At 39.6% G+C, this 15081-nt stretch overlaps 1 protein-coding gene across 2 annotated transcripts in view; it reads left to right on the forward strand.

Annotated features, from left to right (window-relative positions):
* The window catches only part of NOCT (nocturnin), a 28216-nt gene extending 19436 nt beyond the window's left edge, over positions 1 to 8780 (forward strand). Inside the window, exons 2-4 of one of the 2 annotated variants that reach the window (XM_045069921.1) lie at positions 2599 to 2736; positions 4054 to 4323; positions 6795 to 8780. In XM_045069921.1, coding sequence (XP_044925856.1) covers positions 4062 to 4323; positions 6795 to 7630 — 1098 coding nt within the window. In that variant the 5' untranslated portion in view covers positions 2599 to 2736; positions 4054 to 4061 and the 3' untranslated portion in view covers positions 7631 to 8780. The remainder of the gene's footprint in view (positions 1 to 2598; positions 2737 to 4053; positions 4324 to 6794) is intronic. The other variant, XM_013064523.2, reaches the window with a different exon arrangement.
* The last annotated feature ends 6301 nt before the right edge of the window (positions 8781 to 15081 follow it).

Below are 15081 nucleotides of genomic sequence, written 5' to 3' on the forward strand. Positions count from 1 at the left end.
AGCCCTGATTTGATAGGTCTCTAAGCAGGTCTAGAGAGTTGTACACAGTGGTAGAACAGGATTGGAATTGGTCTGTGACTGTCTATCCCATTCAAGGCCTTATTACTTAGCTATGCTACGGTGTGTTCTTCATCTTTTTTGCTGCAAAGTTTGTCTTTTGAGGGTAGATTCAATTTTTGAAAAACACCGTAATACTTTGAGAGGCCCTCTTACAAATAAGATAGATAATCAAACTTAATAATCTGCTGGTGGTCCAAAATGAGTTGGCTTTGGCAAGATGTTTTCCTTGATTGTGTGGCTAATAGCTTATAAATGGATTTTCAAAACTAAACCAAAAAAAAAAAAAGAACAGAGAATAAAGGAATTAGAATATCCATTTGGTTCATTTCACATCCTCACAACATTGTCAAAATAACTGTCCAAATACTACCACTACTAATTATGACCACTGAAAACAGTTTATAATATTTTATTTTTCAAATTTTTGTAACCTCTACACCCAGTGTGGGGCTTGAACTCACAACCCTGAGATCAAGAATTGAATGTTCTTCCAACTGAGCCAACCAGATGCCCCCATTTTGAAGTTTTTTAGTTGAATATATTTTCCTCATTCTGGTTGGTCCCTGTCCCTCACTCCCCTTTGAGTTGTTATTAAGTCTTCGTAAGTTTGTTGTGGAATCACATAGCCATTATACATTGCATTGTACTCTCAACCTCATTTAGACTTGATTTTCTAAGTAGCTGTATGTTTAATGCTTAGCATCCATCTTATATCAAAGTCTTGCTGATCATTTTGGTCAAAAGTTTGTGCTTTAGTTGTAGAGATGGCAAAAATTTTTCTGCCAAGGACTGGATAGTAAACATTTAGGCTAAACATTTAGGCCAAAAGTGATCCTATTCCATATTTTGTATATGTCGGTGTTTTTGTGTTGTTCTTGTTTTAAATATTTTATTTATTTGAGAGAGAGAGAGAGCACCGGAAACGGGAGGGTCAGAGGGAGAAGCAGATTCCCGCTGAGCAGGGAACCCAACGCAGGATCCTGGATCCTGCTCCAGGATCATGTTTGTATGTTTAACAACCCTTAAACCATTCTTAGCTCGAGGATTGTACAAAAATACCTCTGGGTACAGTTTGTCAGCCCTGCTCTAAAGTTTCCTCATGGAGTCAGTATTCCAGTGTTGCTGAATATAAAATTCCTTGCTCATATACAGATGAGCCAAATAATATAAAGTTTGAGTTATATATTTAAAATATGTAACTTCATTTTCTCTTGGCATAAAACATTGCAGTTGCAGTCTGATGATAGCCTGCTTTTATTTTCCTTTCAAGTTACTTGATGTTTTTGCCCAGATGCCCACGGGATTTTTTTTTTCCTTCATTACAGTCCAGTTGGTGTTGGTCATTCTGGGTTGATATTCTCAGGTATGTGATGTGTTTTTCAATATGTAGTTCTGAGTCTTTTTTTTTTTTCCACTTTTTCCCCTTTTTTTTAGACTAAAAAGTTAAGGCAGAACTTTATGTATCTGATGTTTAAATATATCCATAATGTCTTTTTTTAACCTTACATAATTTATTCTTTTAAACGATTTTATTTTTTTCCAGCTTGTTTGAGATAATAATTAAAAGATAAGGTAGTATGTATTTAAGGTATACCACGTGTTTTGGTATACATATACCTTGTGAAATTATTGCCTCAACCAAGCTAATTAACACATCTGTCACCTCATTTACTTTGTGTGTGTTGACATCACTTAAGTTCTACTCTCTTAAGAGATTTCCAGATTTTAATACAGTATTAACTATAGTTACCATGCTGAAATTATACCTCCAGAATATAATTCAACCCTTAATGATTGAAATTTTGTACTCTCAATAAAAGTCTTCTTGATTTACATGCAGTTTTTAGTATTTGTTTCATTTCCTTGCATTGGTTTTTCTGCTACAAGAATTCCTGTTGCCCATATATTGGATCTTTGCTTAAATTAAATATAGTATTTATTACTATCTCCCCAATGCTCTGTCTCTTCATTTTTTAAAAAAACTAATTCTCTTTTAATGGCTTTTAGCTCATTTTTAATAAGATAGTTTTGTTTTGCTTTCTGGGTATGTCTTTCTGGTATGCTTTCATTGTCTGAAATGGATGTTTTTCTGTTCCTTTTACTCTTTTATGTGACGGTTTTCCTAACTTTTTTTTAGAAGGAAGTGCAGTTCAAGATGGTTTTTCTGACTTCACGTAACTCGCCAAATACACAAACTCCTGTTGGACACTATTACTCTTTTTTTCATGATCATTTTTACATATTTGCTTTTTTATCACAATAACCACCCCAAACTCAGCTTGACAAAGATATATCAAAGGGATGTGGAGGAGTCCTGTTGAAACTGAAGGACATCCGGCTAGTGGTATGCTTAAAGGCTGACCTAGGTCAAACATTGCCATGTGTTTCACATGTTAAATGCTCCTTGGCGCCCCGTGAGTTTGCTATACCGCCTGTGTGACATTTGGGCTCACAGCCGGTCTGGTGCTACTTTTCTGGAGGGACTACACTTGAGAAATCAACCAGTAAGACCTTTAATTTCTCTTTCTTAAAAACTAGAAGTATAGAAGAAAGATTTTCAACGTTGTACTACCAGCCAAGAAGAAAATGTCTTCCTTTGGACCCATGTGCTCAGATAGGCAAGCAGATTGATTAAAAAGAATTTTAATATATTTGAATCAAACACTTTGGAAACAGGTGTGTGCATGCATTTGCATGTGTGTGTGTGGGGGGGGGACAAACAGGTTTGCTTCCAGATACATGTGCAATTAAATGTCTGATGTGTTTGCCTTAATCTAGTCATCTTACCTGGGGGGAGAAAAGACAACTACATTGAGTTGATGAGAAGGAACAATAGAGCGCACGCTTGCGTGCTTACTGACCTTGGTGTTTAAGGACATTCGTTGGTAAATATTTGGACTTGCTTTTCTGACCTGCCACAGTGAATATGCTTGATTGCTGGTTTCAGATGCAGTCAGTGAGCCAGCCAGATAATGTATTTTATAAGAAAACTGTGTGTCTTTATCAAGAGAAGGCAAGGATGTGGATGTGGTAGGGAAATCTGGATTCCTTCATACGACGATTCATCCTAACACAGAATCTTGGAGGTTGTTCCAAGTAAAACTTGACCATAATTTATACTGTACTGAACAGTAGAAAAGAAAAATCACCTGCTTACAGGTAGAACTTCCCTCAGGCTAATTAGTGGGAGATTGTGCTCTCCCCTCCTAAGTGCATTATAATCTATCAGGATAAAAAGAGAAGCACTTAGAAAATGCACTGAGCAGGCTTCCCTCGGGATCCCAGCAGGGGGTAGGGGGTAACCTTCTCTTACCCCTTCTACCTCCAACCCTTTTTCTGGATTCTTAAGAAATCTAGCAATTGATATTATAGACTGTATTGCTCAGTGACATTCAGAGTCCTCCAGAAAGCCAGAGCCCTTAATGGATAGTTAACAGCTAAGAAATGGATATGGATTTAACCCAGCTGTTACTTTCCATAACAGAGGAATCTGTCTAGATGAGGTGGCCTGAGCAGCAGCCTGCTATCACCTAATCTTTTCTTCAGGATTATCATGGGCTTTCTAACATTTGGCTCTTTACAAACTGGCCTTCAAGTTTTTATTAAAATATTTAGAAAAAGGAACGTGGATTTTGTCTAGCTATGCTTTCATAATAAGACTGGGTTTATAAATTATTAAGACAAATCCTAAATTAGAAGGGACCATAAAGATCAAGGTATTTCTCTCTTAAAAGAATATCTTAGTTAATCAGAGACCAGTTTTAACATTGGTATTTCAATTAATCTGTCCTATAGAAAGTTAGAGCCTGGAAACTCCTTTAAACCACCTCTGCAGAAATGGCTTCATACATGAACCTGGTGGCAACATTGCCGTCAGTCAAGTTCTTGGCTTCTGTGGACAGTAAAGGTTTTATCTTCTATTTGAGCTGAGTGAAAATGGAAGAAAGGCCAAAAAAGGAGCTGCGTGTATAATTGTACTTTCCTCTTCTGTAGTGTGTTCCATGGGAAACGGAACGAGCAGACTCTACAGTGCTCTCGCCAAGACTCTGAACAGCAGCGCTGCCTCCCAGCACCCAGAATATTTGGTGTCACCTGACCCAGAACATCTGGAGCCCATTGATCCTAAAGAACTCCTTGAGGAATGCAGGGCTGTCCTGCACACTCGACCTCCGAGGTTCCAGAGGGATTTTGTGGATCTGAGGACAGATTGCCCCAGTAGCCATCCACCTATTCGGGTCATGCAGTGGAACATCCTCGCCCAAGGTATGCCTAATGCTTTTGTACCTGAGCAGTTAGGTTTGCTGTGACTGCCTTTCTGTTTCTGCACACATCTTAGAGCACCGGAGGGAAGAGGTGTGGGCAGATAGAGGTGTAGAAGGATGGGGTGACTAGGACAGCACCAGGAGCTCCCAGAAGGGGAAGGTAAGAAAGAAGGCCATCCAGTTTTCACAAATAAATCCAGCACTCTAGATTTATTCCTCACCTTCCGTGTTTAAAGGACCCTCTCTTTTTTCAGCCTCAAACTTTCTGTTGCCTCCAACTCTCGGTCCACAGTGCTAAGATAACATTTGTTTTTGTTGTTGTTGTTGTTGTTGTTTTAAAGATTTTATTTATTTATTTGATAGAGATCACAAGTAGGCAGAGAGACAGGCAGAGAGAGAGGGGGAAGCAGGCTCTCCACTGAGCAGAGAGCCCGATGCGGGGCTCAATCCCAGGATCCTGAGCTGAAGGCAGAGGCTTAACCCACTGAGCCACCCAGGTGCCCCCTAAGATAACATTTGTAAGGGAGAAACAGAATCTGCTGAATGAGTGGCAGGTAGAACTTCCTGCAGGGAATGGAGATGCATTGTGGGTGGTGTTGAGTCTGGGTATTCTTGAGGCCAGATTCTCACCCATATGTGTCTGTAGAACTGAGGTCAAAGGGATATTGCTTTAGTTCTCTGTTCATTAAGTTACTACTTTGTGGGGCGCCTGGGTGTCTCTGTGGTTTAAGCCTCTGCCTTCGGCTCAGGTCATGGTCTCAGGGTCCTGGGATCGAGTCTCACATCGGGCTCTTAGCTCAGCAGGGAGCCTGCTTCCCCTTCCCCCTCTCTGCCTGCCTCTCTGCCTACTTGTGATCTCTTTCTCCATCAAGTAAATAAATAAAATCTTTAAAAAAAAAAATAAAGATAACTACTTTGTTAGGGTAGAAAGGACACCTTTCCTAGGTCTGCTGAATTAAAGATACCTTTAAAGTATTACCTTTCCTATAGCAGTTGAAATTTTAAGAAAAAGAAACAAAGGTAGCTTTTTAAAGAAGGGCATATACTCTGACTTTTCAATCTTAGATTTGGTTTTTTTTTTCTCCTAGGCGTTCGTCCATAAATAGGAAAAGCTGCCTCTTTAAGATAGGTTCCATATCACTTCATACAGCTCATAGAGTTAGGTGTTAAAATGAGTGTATAGATGGGGCACCTGGCTGGCTTAGTCAAGTAGAGCATGTGACTCTTGATCTTGGGGCTGTGAGTTCAAGCTCCATGTTTGGTGTAGAGATTACTTAAAAGTAAAATTTTTTTTTACAGAACTTTTATTTATTTGACAGAGACAGTGAGAAAGGGAGCACAAGCAAGGGGAGTAGGAGAAGGAGAAGCAAGCTTCCCACTGAACAGAAAGCCCTACGTGGGACTTGATCCCAGGACTCTGGAATCATGACCTGAGCCGAAAGCAGACACTTAACAACTGAGCCACCCAGACGTCCCAACAGTGACTTTTTTTTTTTTTTTTTTAAGCTAGCATATGAGTGCCTGGATGACTTAGGCGGTTAAGGGTCTGCCTTCAGCTCAGGTCATGATCCCAGGGTTCTGGGATCCAGCCCTGCATCAGTCTACTTGCTCAGTGGAGACCCTGTTTCTCCTCCCCTCTGTTTCCCCTGCTTGTGCGTGCACTCTCTTAGATAAATAAAATCTTAAAAAAAAAAATTAGCACATAAAGTTAAATGTATTACTTCATCTGACGTAGTTTCAGTTCCTGGGATTGTAAAGAACACTGTTGAAGGGGCACCTGGGTGGCTCAGTGGGTTAAAGCCTCTGCCTTCGGCTCAGGTCATGATCCCAGAGTCCTGGGATCGAGCCCGACATCAGGCTCTCTGCCCAGCCGGGAGCCTCCTTCTTCTCTTTCTGCCTGCTTCTCTGCCTACTTGTAATCCCTGTCAAATAAATAAATAAAATCTTAAGAAAAAAAAATAAAACACTGTTGAAGGCTCAAACTTAAGGTTTTTCATCTTAGAATATAGTTTTATGAAACAGTTTTAATATGTAGGAAAACAAATTGTTTGCCTTCTCTGGATATTAAGAGTTTATTTAGTTTAGTAGGTTTTGTTTGTTCTGGGGCTTTTTAGAGAGAGAGCGAGCACATGTACATGCACACACATGAGCAGGGGAGGGCTAGAGGGAGAGAGAATCTGAAGCAGGCTCCACCTTGAGAGCAGAGCCCAATGCGGGGCTCTGTCTCATGACCCTGAGATCATGATCTCAGCCAAAATCAAGAGTCGGACACTTAACCGACTGAGCCACCTTGGCGCCCCAGTTTGGTTGGTTAATACAATTCAGACAACAAAGAATCACCCAAAGCATCTGAAATAGAGAAAGCATTCTGAGGGTCTTGAGTAGTGTCAAACTGAAGGAGACTTCTGGTACTTAGCTATAGCACTATGATTTCTACGTACCTGTGACAGCTGACTGGCGTTTTTATTTCAGCTCTCGGAGAAGGAAAAGACAACTTTGTACAATGCCCCGTGGAAGCACTCAAGTGGGAAGAAAGGAAATGTCTCATCCTTGAAGAAATCCTAGCCTACCAGCCTGATATATTGTGCCTCCAAGAGGTGGACCACTATTTTGACACCTTCCAACCACTCCTCAGTAGATTGGGCTATCAAGGCACATTTTTCCCAAAGCCCTGGTCACCTTGTCTAGATGTAGAACATAACAATGGGCCAGATGGCTGTGCCTTGTTTTTCCTCCAGAACCGATTCAAGCTAGTCAACAGTGCCAATATTAGGCTGACGGCCATGACACTGAAAACCAATCAGGTGGCCATTGCACAAACTCTAGAGTGCAAGGAGTCCAGCCGACAGTTCTGCATTGCTGTCACCCACTTAAAAGCACGTACTGGCTGGGAACGATTTCGCTCCGCTCAAGGTTGTGACCTCCTCCAGAACCTGCAGAACATCACCCAAGGAGCCAAGATTCCACTTATCGTGTGTGGGGACTTCAATGCAGAGCCAACAGAGGAGGTCTACAAACACTTTGCTTCCTCCAGCCTCAACCTGAACAGTGCCTACAAGCTGTTGAGTGCTGATGGGCAGTCAGAACCTCCGTATACTACCTGGAAGATCCGGACCTCAGGGGAATGCCGGCATACCCTGGATTATATCTGGTATTCTAAACACGCCCTAAGTGTGAGGTCAGCTCTTGATCTGCTCACTGAAGAACAGATTGGACCCAACCGGCTACCATCTTTTAATTACCCTTCAGACCACCTGTCTCTAGTGTGTGACTTCAGCTTTAATGAGGAACCTGATGGACTTTTATAAATGCTTATCTTTTTAATCACAGGAGTCTTAACCAGGGATGTTTCAGGAAACTGAAATAGGATAAGAAATTGCCTGAGGAAGGATTCTCAGTTTCTCTAACGTCATTTTCCATGTTTCCAGCATGCCCTTGGGAAGGAATCCCATTAGTCCGCAAACCTTTTCCATTAAAACCTACAGCAAAAAAGGTGTTTGCGCTCCAGTTTTGGCTTGTATTATTTTTTCCCTTAGCATTACATTTTGATCATTGACAGGCATTAAAAATTAGGCTTCTTTTATAGCTTTTTCAGTTGAAGGATGCTATATAAAAATAGACTTGCTTGAGCCCTCTATAATTAACAAAAAGTATACAGGAGCAATTTCTCTAGATAGCATTTCAAGTTATTTATTTGTGGGGTTTTAAAATGTCAGCAAGATATGCATGGCAATATTTATTTTTTTATATTTTCATGTATGATTAAGAGCATTGTGAATGTTTTAAAACCATGCAAAACATAAGTAATAGAGTATTTTATAGTGATTTTCTTAAATCTCTAAGATCTTTTTATTTGGGGCCTAACAATAGTAGTGTACAAAGGGACTGTTTAGCCTGATGGGTTTTTTTTGTTGTTGTTTATTTAAGTGGGAATATCAGGTCTCCTTGATAACTTTCTTCATAAGTAATCCTCACTATGCCTCCATGTTCCCATTATTGTGTTTCTTAAAAGAGATTCCATGACCAGTCAGTTTTCATTATTGAATCACTGTTTCACATTTATAGCTTTCCATTGGAATGCTATGGTATTCATTTGTGGTCACACTTGGACTGTGCTCTTACATTAGGTTATTTAGGAGCTGTTACATGGCAGTAGCTAAGAAAGTGAGTGGGGCCTTCTTTTCAGAGGTGGGAAACTAGAAAGCCTATTAACGAGGCTATCCTTGAAACCTCCTTGATAGCCAGGTGGCTAGTTCAAAATGTCTAGAAAGGAAGAATGTAAAAAGTTAGAAAGATAACCTGGAATTCTCTTTCATAAGAAATAAAAATGGTGCAAGATAACAGGTGAAGCCCCTTTCAAGCAAAATCCCAACAAATAACCTGTTGGTAATAAATTGATAAATATTTTAACCCATGAGTTGTAAATATTTAAGAATAATAAATGGTCTTTTAAAGCTAGTGATTTTAATATCTTGTCTTTTTAGTCCAAAAAGAATCTGGGAGGAGATTTGGTCTTCTAATACTGTTAACATGGTGACCCACAGTATCCATTTACACACAGACCTTCATTTTTTAAGTGGATCTGTAGCTGCACATTGAAGTCATCTATGCTATGCTTACGTAATATCTCTAGGCATCACTGTTGGAGTTTCTTAAAATAGTTCACCCAAGTATTCTGCATTAGAGCTACTTTTGAAACCAGCGAGGTGTTCGGTACATTGTATACACATCTTGGGGCTTCCTGGAAGGAGCAGCAAGCAGGAAGAACATCTGTACCAACTGTCATTTGGTTCAGATCTTAGTGTGATAATGGTAGTCATATCAGCTATTGAGAAACCCAATACTGATTCCTACAGGCATTAAATATTGTTCGCATGCCCCAGAGTACACCAACCTGAAGAGAAACGATGACAGCAGCCGTAAGAGAGCAAATACGGATGAGAATGAAAGCCAAAATAATGTTTGCATTTCAGATGTTGTCCACCAGTATATGAATTAACAGGCTTGAGGGTTAGACTAGGGTTGAGGGTTAGACTAGGGATGGCTGGGAATACTAATGAGGAAAAAAGCTGGAAATACTGTGCAATTGTAATGTGCCTATAAATTAAGGAAATAGGGCGGAAATTTTAATGGAACTCTTCTTATGAGTAATCCTTTGGAGTTACAGCAGTATACTTCTGTTTGTTGGTTTTATATTTTGTCTTTATTTAAAATGGAATTATGTGAGCATTTTATGTAAACGGGTTTTAGTAGTATATTAAATCTTGGATTGTACTTCATATTTTATTTTTCCTTTTAAGTCTTTGTAGACACCTTTTCCTTATGGACTGTCAGAGTAACCAGAAGCAGAATGGTAAGTAACAAATCTGTATTCTCAATTTTTAGGCATGTTCCATTTAACGAATTTCTCTTATTCTGTCCCCCGTGTACCTTTTGGTTCAGCTTTTCCTTTTATATCACATAATACTTTAATTGTGGTCATAATAAGCGTCTTAAAAGAGAAGGCAAACTGCATATTTGGAGAGAGAATGAAAGTGGCAGTGGATTTTTTCTTCCTCCATGCCATATTTCAGTAGATTCCCTTCTACAAGGTAAAAGGAATAGGAATGACCATTTCATTCATTTGAGCAAAGGATAATGGTGTATATACATAAGAAAAAACTAATATTTGAATTCTTTACCTTTGGCTCTAAGAGCTTTCAATACGATCTTTTCAACTACTCTGAATTAATTTTTCTACAACTACTCTTAATTTAAAATAGGGTGTAAAACATCAGATCATTTGACCAGAGTGATAGCTAGCCATAGGAGAGCCAATATTCAGGCCTATGTCTGTCTTGGTCTAGAATGCTTGCTTCTGTCCCCACCAACATGCCCCCTTGGCCTTGAGTGAGGACAAAAGAGACAAGAGAGACAAAACGGTATGTGCGGGAGGAAGAGATCTGTTCAATGAAAAATGGTCAAACACATAGGGCAGATACTTTGTAGTACTTATGCAATACTGAATAGAAGCAAGATATGGAGGCCAGATGGTGGCTGGAAGAACAGATCTCAGTTACTCTGCTACAGTAGAGTAGTTGAAAAGTAGAATATCCGTTACTGTTTGCATACTTCTCTTTAGAAGGAAGCAGTAAGAACAGTTACTCTAGTAGTGTTTCAAACTAGAAAACGAGATTGGTGCAAATATTCTATATTGGAGCCATTTTTTAAAACAGCCAAGATTTTATAATAGTGACAGAAATGTTGCATATAATTAGATAATGTGTTTTAGGCTTCAGGAAGTTTATATCCAAGATATAAATTCTAAAAAGAGATAAAAACACATGCTCATAATCCTAATTGATTTCAATTTTAGAAAAGGAAAGGCATCCAAAAAAATGAATGTACTTGCAGAAAGAGCTTTTTTTAAGGACATGTATAAAAATACGGCACAGCAAGCTTTCATCTAGAGGGGCTACATACCAGAGTGGGAGAGCACTGGAGTTTGGGCTTCTAAAACAAGGGAGGGGAAAACAAGTAACGCCAAATAAAGGGGCCTGGGCTCTAGTGAAGACAACACCGACCAGCATGGCCCTGAACGAGTTGCCCCATCTCTGAGGCCTCAGTTCTCTCATCCACAGAGGAGTGCTTGGCACTTGCTCTGTGAACCCCATAGATTTGTGAGATGTTTGTAAAATAATATCATCAACTATTATATAAAATTTACACAGAAGTCACTGGAACTTGCTTCAAAATTTCAAAGCAAGAAAAGGGCATTGTACCTGGTATCTTGAAATATTCGTGGATGTTTTAACAACGGACTATCACTATTCCAAGAATAATCATCTTTCAATTTGAAAATGCAGAACAAATCGGGTTAGTAGAAACCTGAGCCCCAAATAGGTGAGGGGCTCATAGAATGGCAAGATTTTTTTTTTCCTAATTGTTCTTCCAAGCATATATGAGGTTGTAGGTGATCTGGTTCTTAATTTCATGAGGGGATGTCAACCCTACTTTGGTAAAAGTGTGATAAAACAAAATATTCATAATTCCAGACCCTTGTTCTCTAGATTTTTGTGGAAAGCTCACCTCTAAGAAAACATTCACCTAAGATTAGACATGTGGACCCAGCCATTCCTCTTGACAGAATGCTAGGAAAAGTTTTGTTGCTTCCAAGCAGCTGGCAAACTGGATTATATGGATCTCATTACTGATCAACTTACCTTTTTTGCTTTGCCTCCAAGACATTCAAAACCGGACCTTATAGCTGAATTTTAATTACTGGATGACGCTTCACATTGTTATAGTAGTATGTGCTCTGTATGCTTTAATCTTTTGCCATCTTCTCTTTTCTTTGTCTAATTTTCTTTTACCTTTTTTTTTTTTTAACTTTCACTAATTCTTAGATTATGTAAATTGTAAATCTGAAATTGTTCTGGTAATAAAGCAGAGTATAAATTATTTTGCTACAAGAAAGAGATTCAGGGCGCCTGGGTGGCTCAGTGGGTTAAGCCGCTGCCTTCGGCTCAGGTCATGATCTCAGGGTCCTGGGATCTAGTCCCGCATCGGGCTCTCTGCTCAGCAGGGAGCCTGTTTCCTCCTCTCTCTCTCTCTGCCTGCCTCTCTGCCTACTTGTGATCTCTCTCTGTCAAATAAATAAATAAAATCTTTTAAAATAAATAAAAAAAAAAAGAAAGAGATTCAGACACCTAGATGGAGACAGTTTTTGTAGAAGAATGTCAAAATAGGATTACAGATCTGTTATCTGTAATGTTACCTATAATACAGAGAAACACCAATCAAGAAAGATAATGAAGACTGGGCATAGCGAATAAATATATGCCCACATCTCATTTTGGTTTCCATAGACTGGTGAACCTGAAGAGGACACACAACAAAATTCTGCAACATTTTAAGATTTAGTTTGTAAGAAAATGAGGATCAGGGGTGCCTGGGTGGCTCAGTGGGTTGAAGCCTCTGCCTTCAACTCAGGTCATGATCCCCAGGGTCCTGGGATCGAGCCCCGCATGGGGCTCTCTGCTCGACGTGGAGCCTGCTTCCTCCTCTCTCTCTCTGCCTGCCTCTCTGCCTACTTGTGATCTCTGTCTGTCAAATGAATAAATAAAATCTTTTTAAAAAAAGGATCATTACATGTTAGACTAGCCTTACTCCTAAACTAACCTCCATTCCCCACCTGCCCTTTTTTTTTTTTTTTTTTTTTGGATGGGAGGGAATACAGGTTGAGGCTAAAACAAAATGAGGAGGCAGAGGAGGAGTTCTCTTTTTAGATCTGCCTCTGGCCAGCTGAACTGAGAGTGAGGAGCCCATCTTTTCCCGAACCTTAGTTTCTTTATTTGTAATACAGGCAATAGACCAGAAAATCTCTAAGGTTTCTTAAAAACATTAAACTGAGGCACTTCAACACGATTTGAGTTTCTGCTGCCACAGCCCAAATATTTTTGCAAATTTTTGCAACTGCTTCCATATCCAGTTTTATGAAAGTCTCAAAATCAGTGCGAATTTAATAGCCACATCTCATTTTGAACCAAATATGGCATTACCTAGCTTGATTCACATCAGTTTATTAACCTCAAATGACTTGGCTATTTCTAAAACCAGAATCTTCCTCAGCAAAAAACTTGCCTGTTGTGTTTTAAAATTTTAGGCATTGCTCCAGGAAGCAATTCTAAAGTATTTTGAACAATGGTTACATTGTTGGCATTGGTATATAGCTTCCCAAAATAATTTCTTAAAGGGACAAAGCATATGAACATGCTGTACTGTTTTGTAGGACTCTTTCATCCTAGTTAAGGAGATGTTAAATATGAGGACAAGACTTTAGAATTGATGTAATCTATAGTATGAAGGCTTTTCAGAAGCCCATTTTAACATCTTGAACTGCCATTTTCCACTGAACATTTTAGAAAAGCCTATGTTATGATGCAGCTTCGTGGACATAAAGCTCTCCTTGACTGTATCTATATGGCAGCATGGTTCCCAAACTTGATGGCACCAATGAAATCTCCCAGAGGGATTTTTTTAAAAATACCAATGCCTGGCTCCCATTCCCATTGTGATCTGATTCTAGTGGACAGGAAAATTACCGTTGTGTTACAGGGAATGAATATCCTACCACTCAAAATGTATTTTGCCTGTTAATGACAGTGATGGTATCACTTCATCAAAGTTCTAAAATAGACATTTTCTCAGAGTTAGACATAGTACTACAACGGGATGGGAAGAAGCAATTATCTTGGGAGAAGACAACTGTTGATTTATACCCTATTTACAGTTGTCTTGTTTTTGATGTGCAATTTTGTGTGTTTTTTTTTTTTTTGTTTGGTTGGGTTTTTGTTTTTTGTTTTTGTTTTTGAGATTTACTTATTTGAGAGCACACAAGGAGGGTCAGAAAGAGAGGGAGAGAGAATCACAACCAGACTCCACGCCAAGCATGGAGCTTCCCACAACCCGAGATCATGACCTGAGCCGGATCCGAGTTGGATGGTTAACTGAGCCACCCAGGAGCCCCTGGAGTATTTTGCATTAAATGGTCATGTTCTGTTTATAAGTTCTCGCTATAGAAGTTGTAACATACTGTGTTTAAGTCCTGAACTCAGCCTTACTGCTGAGTTGCAGTGTTCAAAAATAGTTATGGTCCCTTAAAAAGTGAACTAGACAAAAATCAAATCCATCTCCCTGCTGCACTTAGGTTTTCAAAGCTCTGGAGGGGTGGTGCAGAAGGGCAAATCACGCTTGCAAGGGGCGAATAGTAACCTCATTCTCATTAGGACGGCCATCACTGTGTACTGACTTCCTACCCGCTACTACTGGTTTTAATTACAGGGGACATAATTGTAAGAGAGGCTGAAGCACAGGTAAATCAAACCACATGGTGCTTGTATTGTAAAAGGGGATAAGCTAATACAGGGAGAAGTTGCAGTGATGGCTGTGGAATTCAAGTAGGGTTATTACTCTTGCCTCCCCAAAACAATGTGCTGTGAGGCGCCTTGGAGAAGGCCAGGTGATTTCAAATAAAAGGAGCAAAGGATACTTTGAAAATAACCCAAAATGTTCTTTGTGTAGAAGTTTAGCTGTTATATACAGTGATCAGAGATAAAATGCACCAGGTGTTCCATCCCTTACATTCTGCCTTCAGGGCTACCTCTCTGCTAGAATTGTCCTTTATTTTCCCTGTATCAACAAACTTTGGCCTTTTCTTTAGCTTTATTTGCTTAGTCCTTCCTGCTACACTTGATAGCACTGCCCACCAGAGCTGGAAATGTTACCTCATTTGTCCTGTTAATTCTCTGTGAACAGTCCTTCATTTCCACTGCTGGTTCAAAATTTTTTCTTCTCCCATAACCCTTGTTTTCACATACTTGGTACTTTTCAGTCTTTAGACTCGGGATTCAAAGTGGACCACTCCGTTTTCAAGCCTATTTCAGAAATTATTTTTGTCACTTCTAACTCAGTAAAGTGAACTCAGATCTAGATGAAAGCAAAGTGGTCCAGAGAGTAGCTATCTGCTGGAATGGCCCAGTGAGGTATGGGTGCCTGGAATGTCCGTAGCCCAGAGATGACTAAGTAGCAAGGAGGGCAGCTTAGGAAGGTAGGCAGAGTCCAGATCAATGGACTTAAATGTTATACTCTGAACTTTTATGTTTTTAGTAAAAGATGCCATTGAAGAATTTATTTTGAAAAAATTTTTATTTATTTGAGAGAGCACAAGCAAGGGGAGAAGGCAGAGGGAGAGAAAAAAGGAGCATTGCCTGAGCAGGGA

Source organism: Mustela putorius, unplaced genomic scaffold (genome assembly GCF_011764305.1).
Source record: "Mustela putorius furo isolate JIRA1106 unplaced genomic scaffold, ASM1176430v1.1 tig00000083_pilon_pilon_pilon, whole genome shotgun sequence".
Lineage (NCBI taxonomy): Eukaryota > Metazoa > Chordata > Mammalia > Carnivora > Mustelidae > Mustela > Mustela putorius.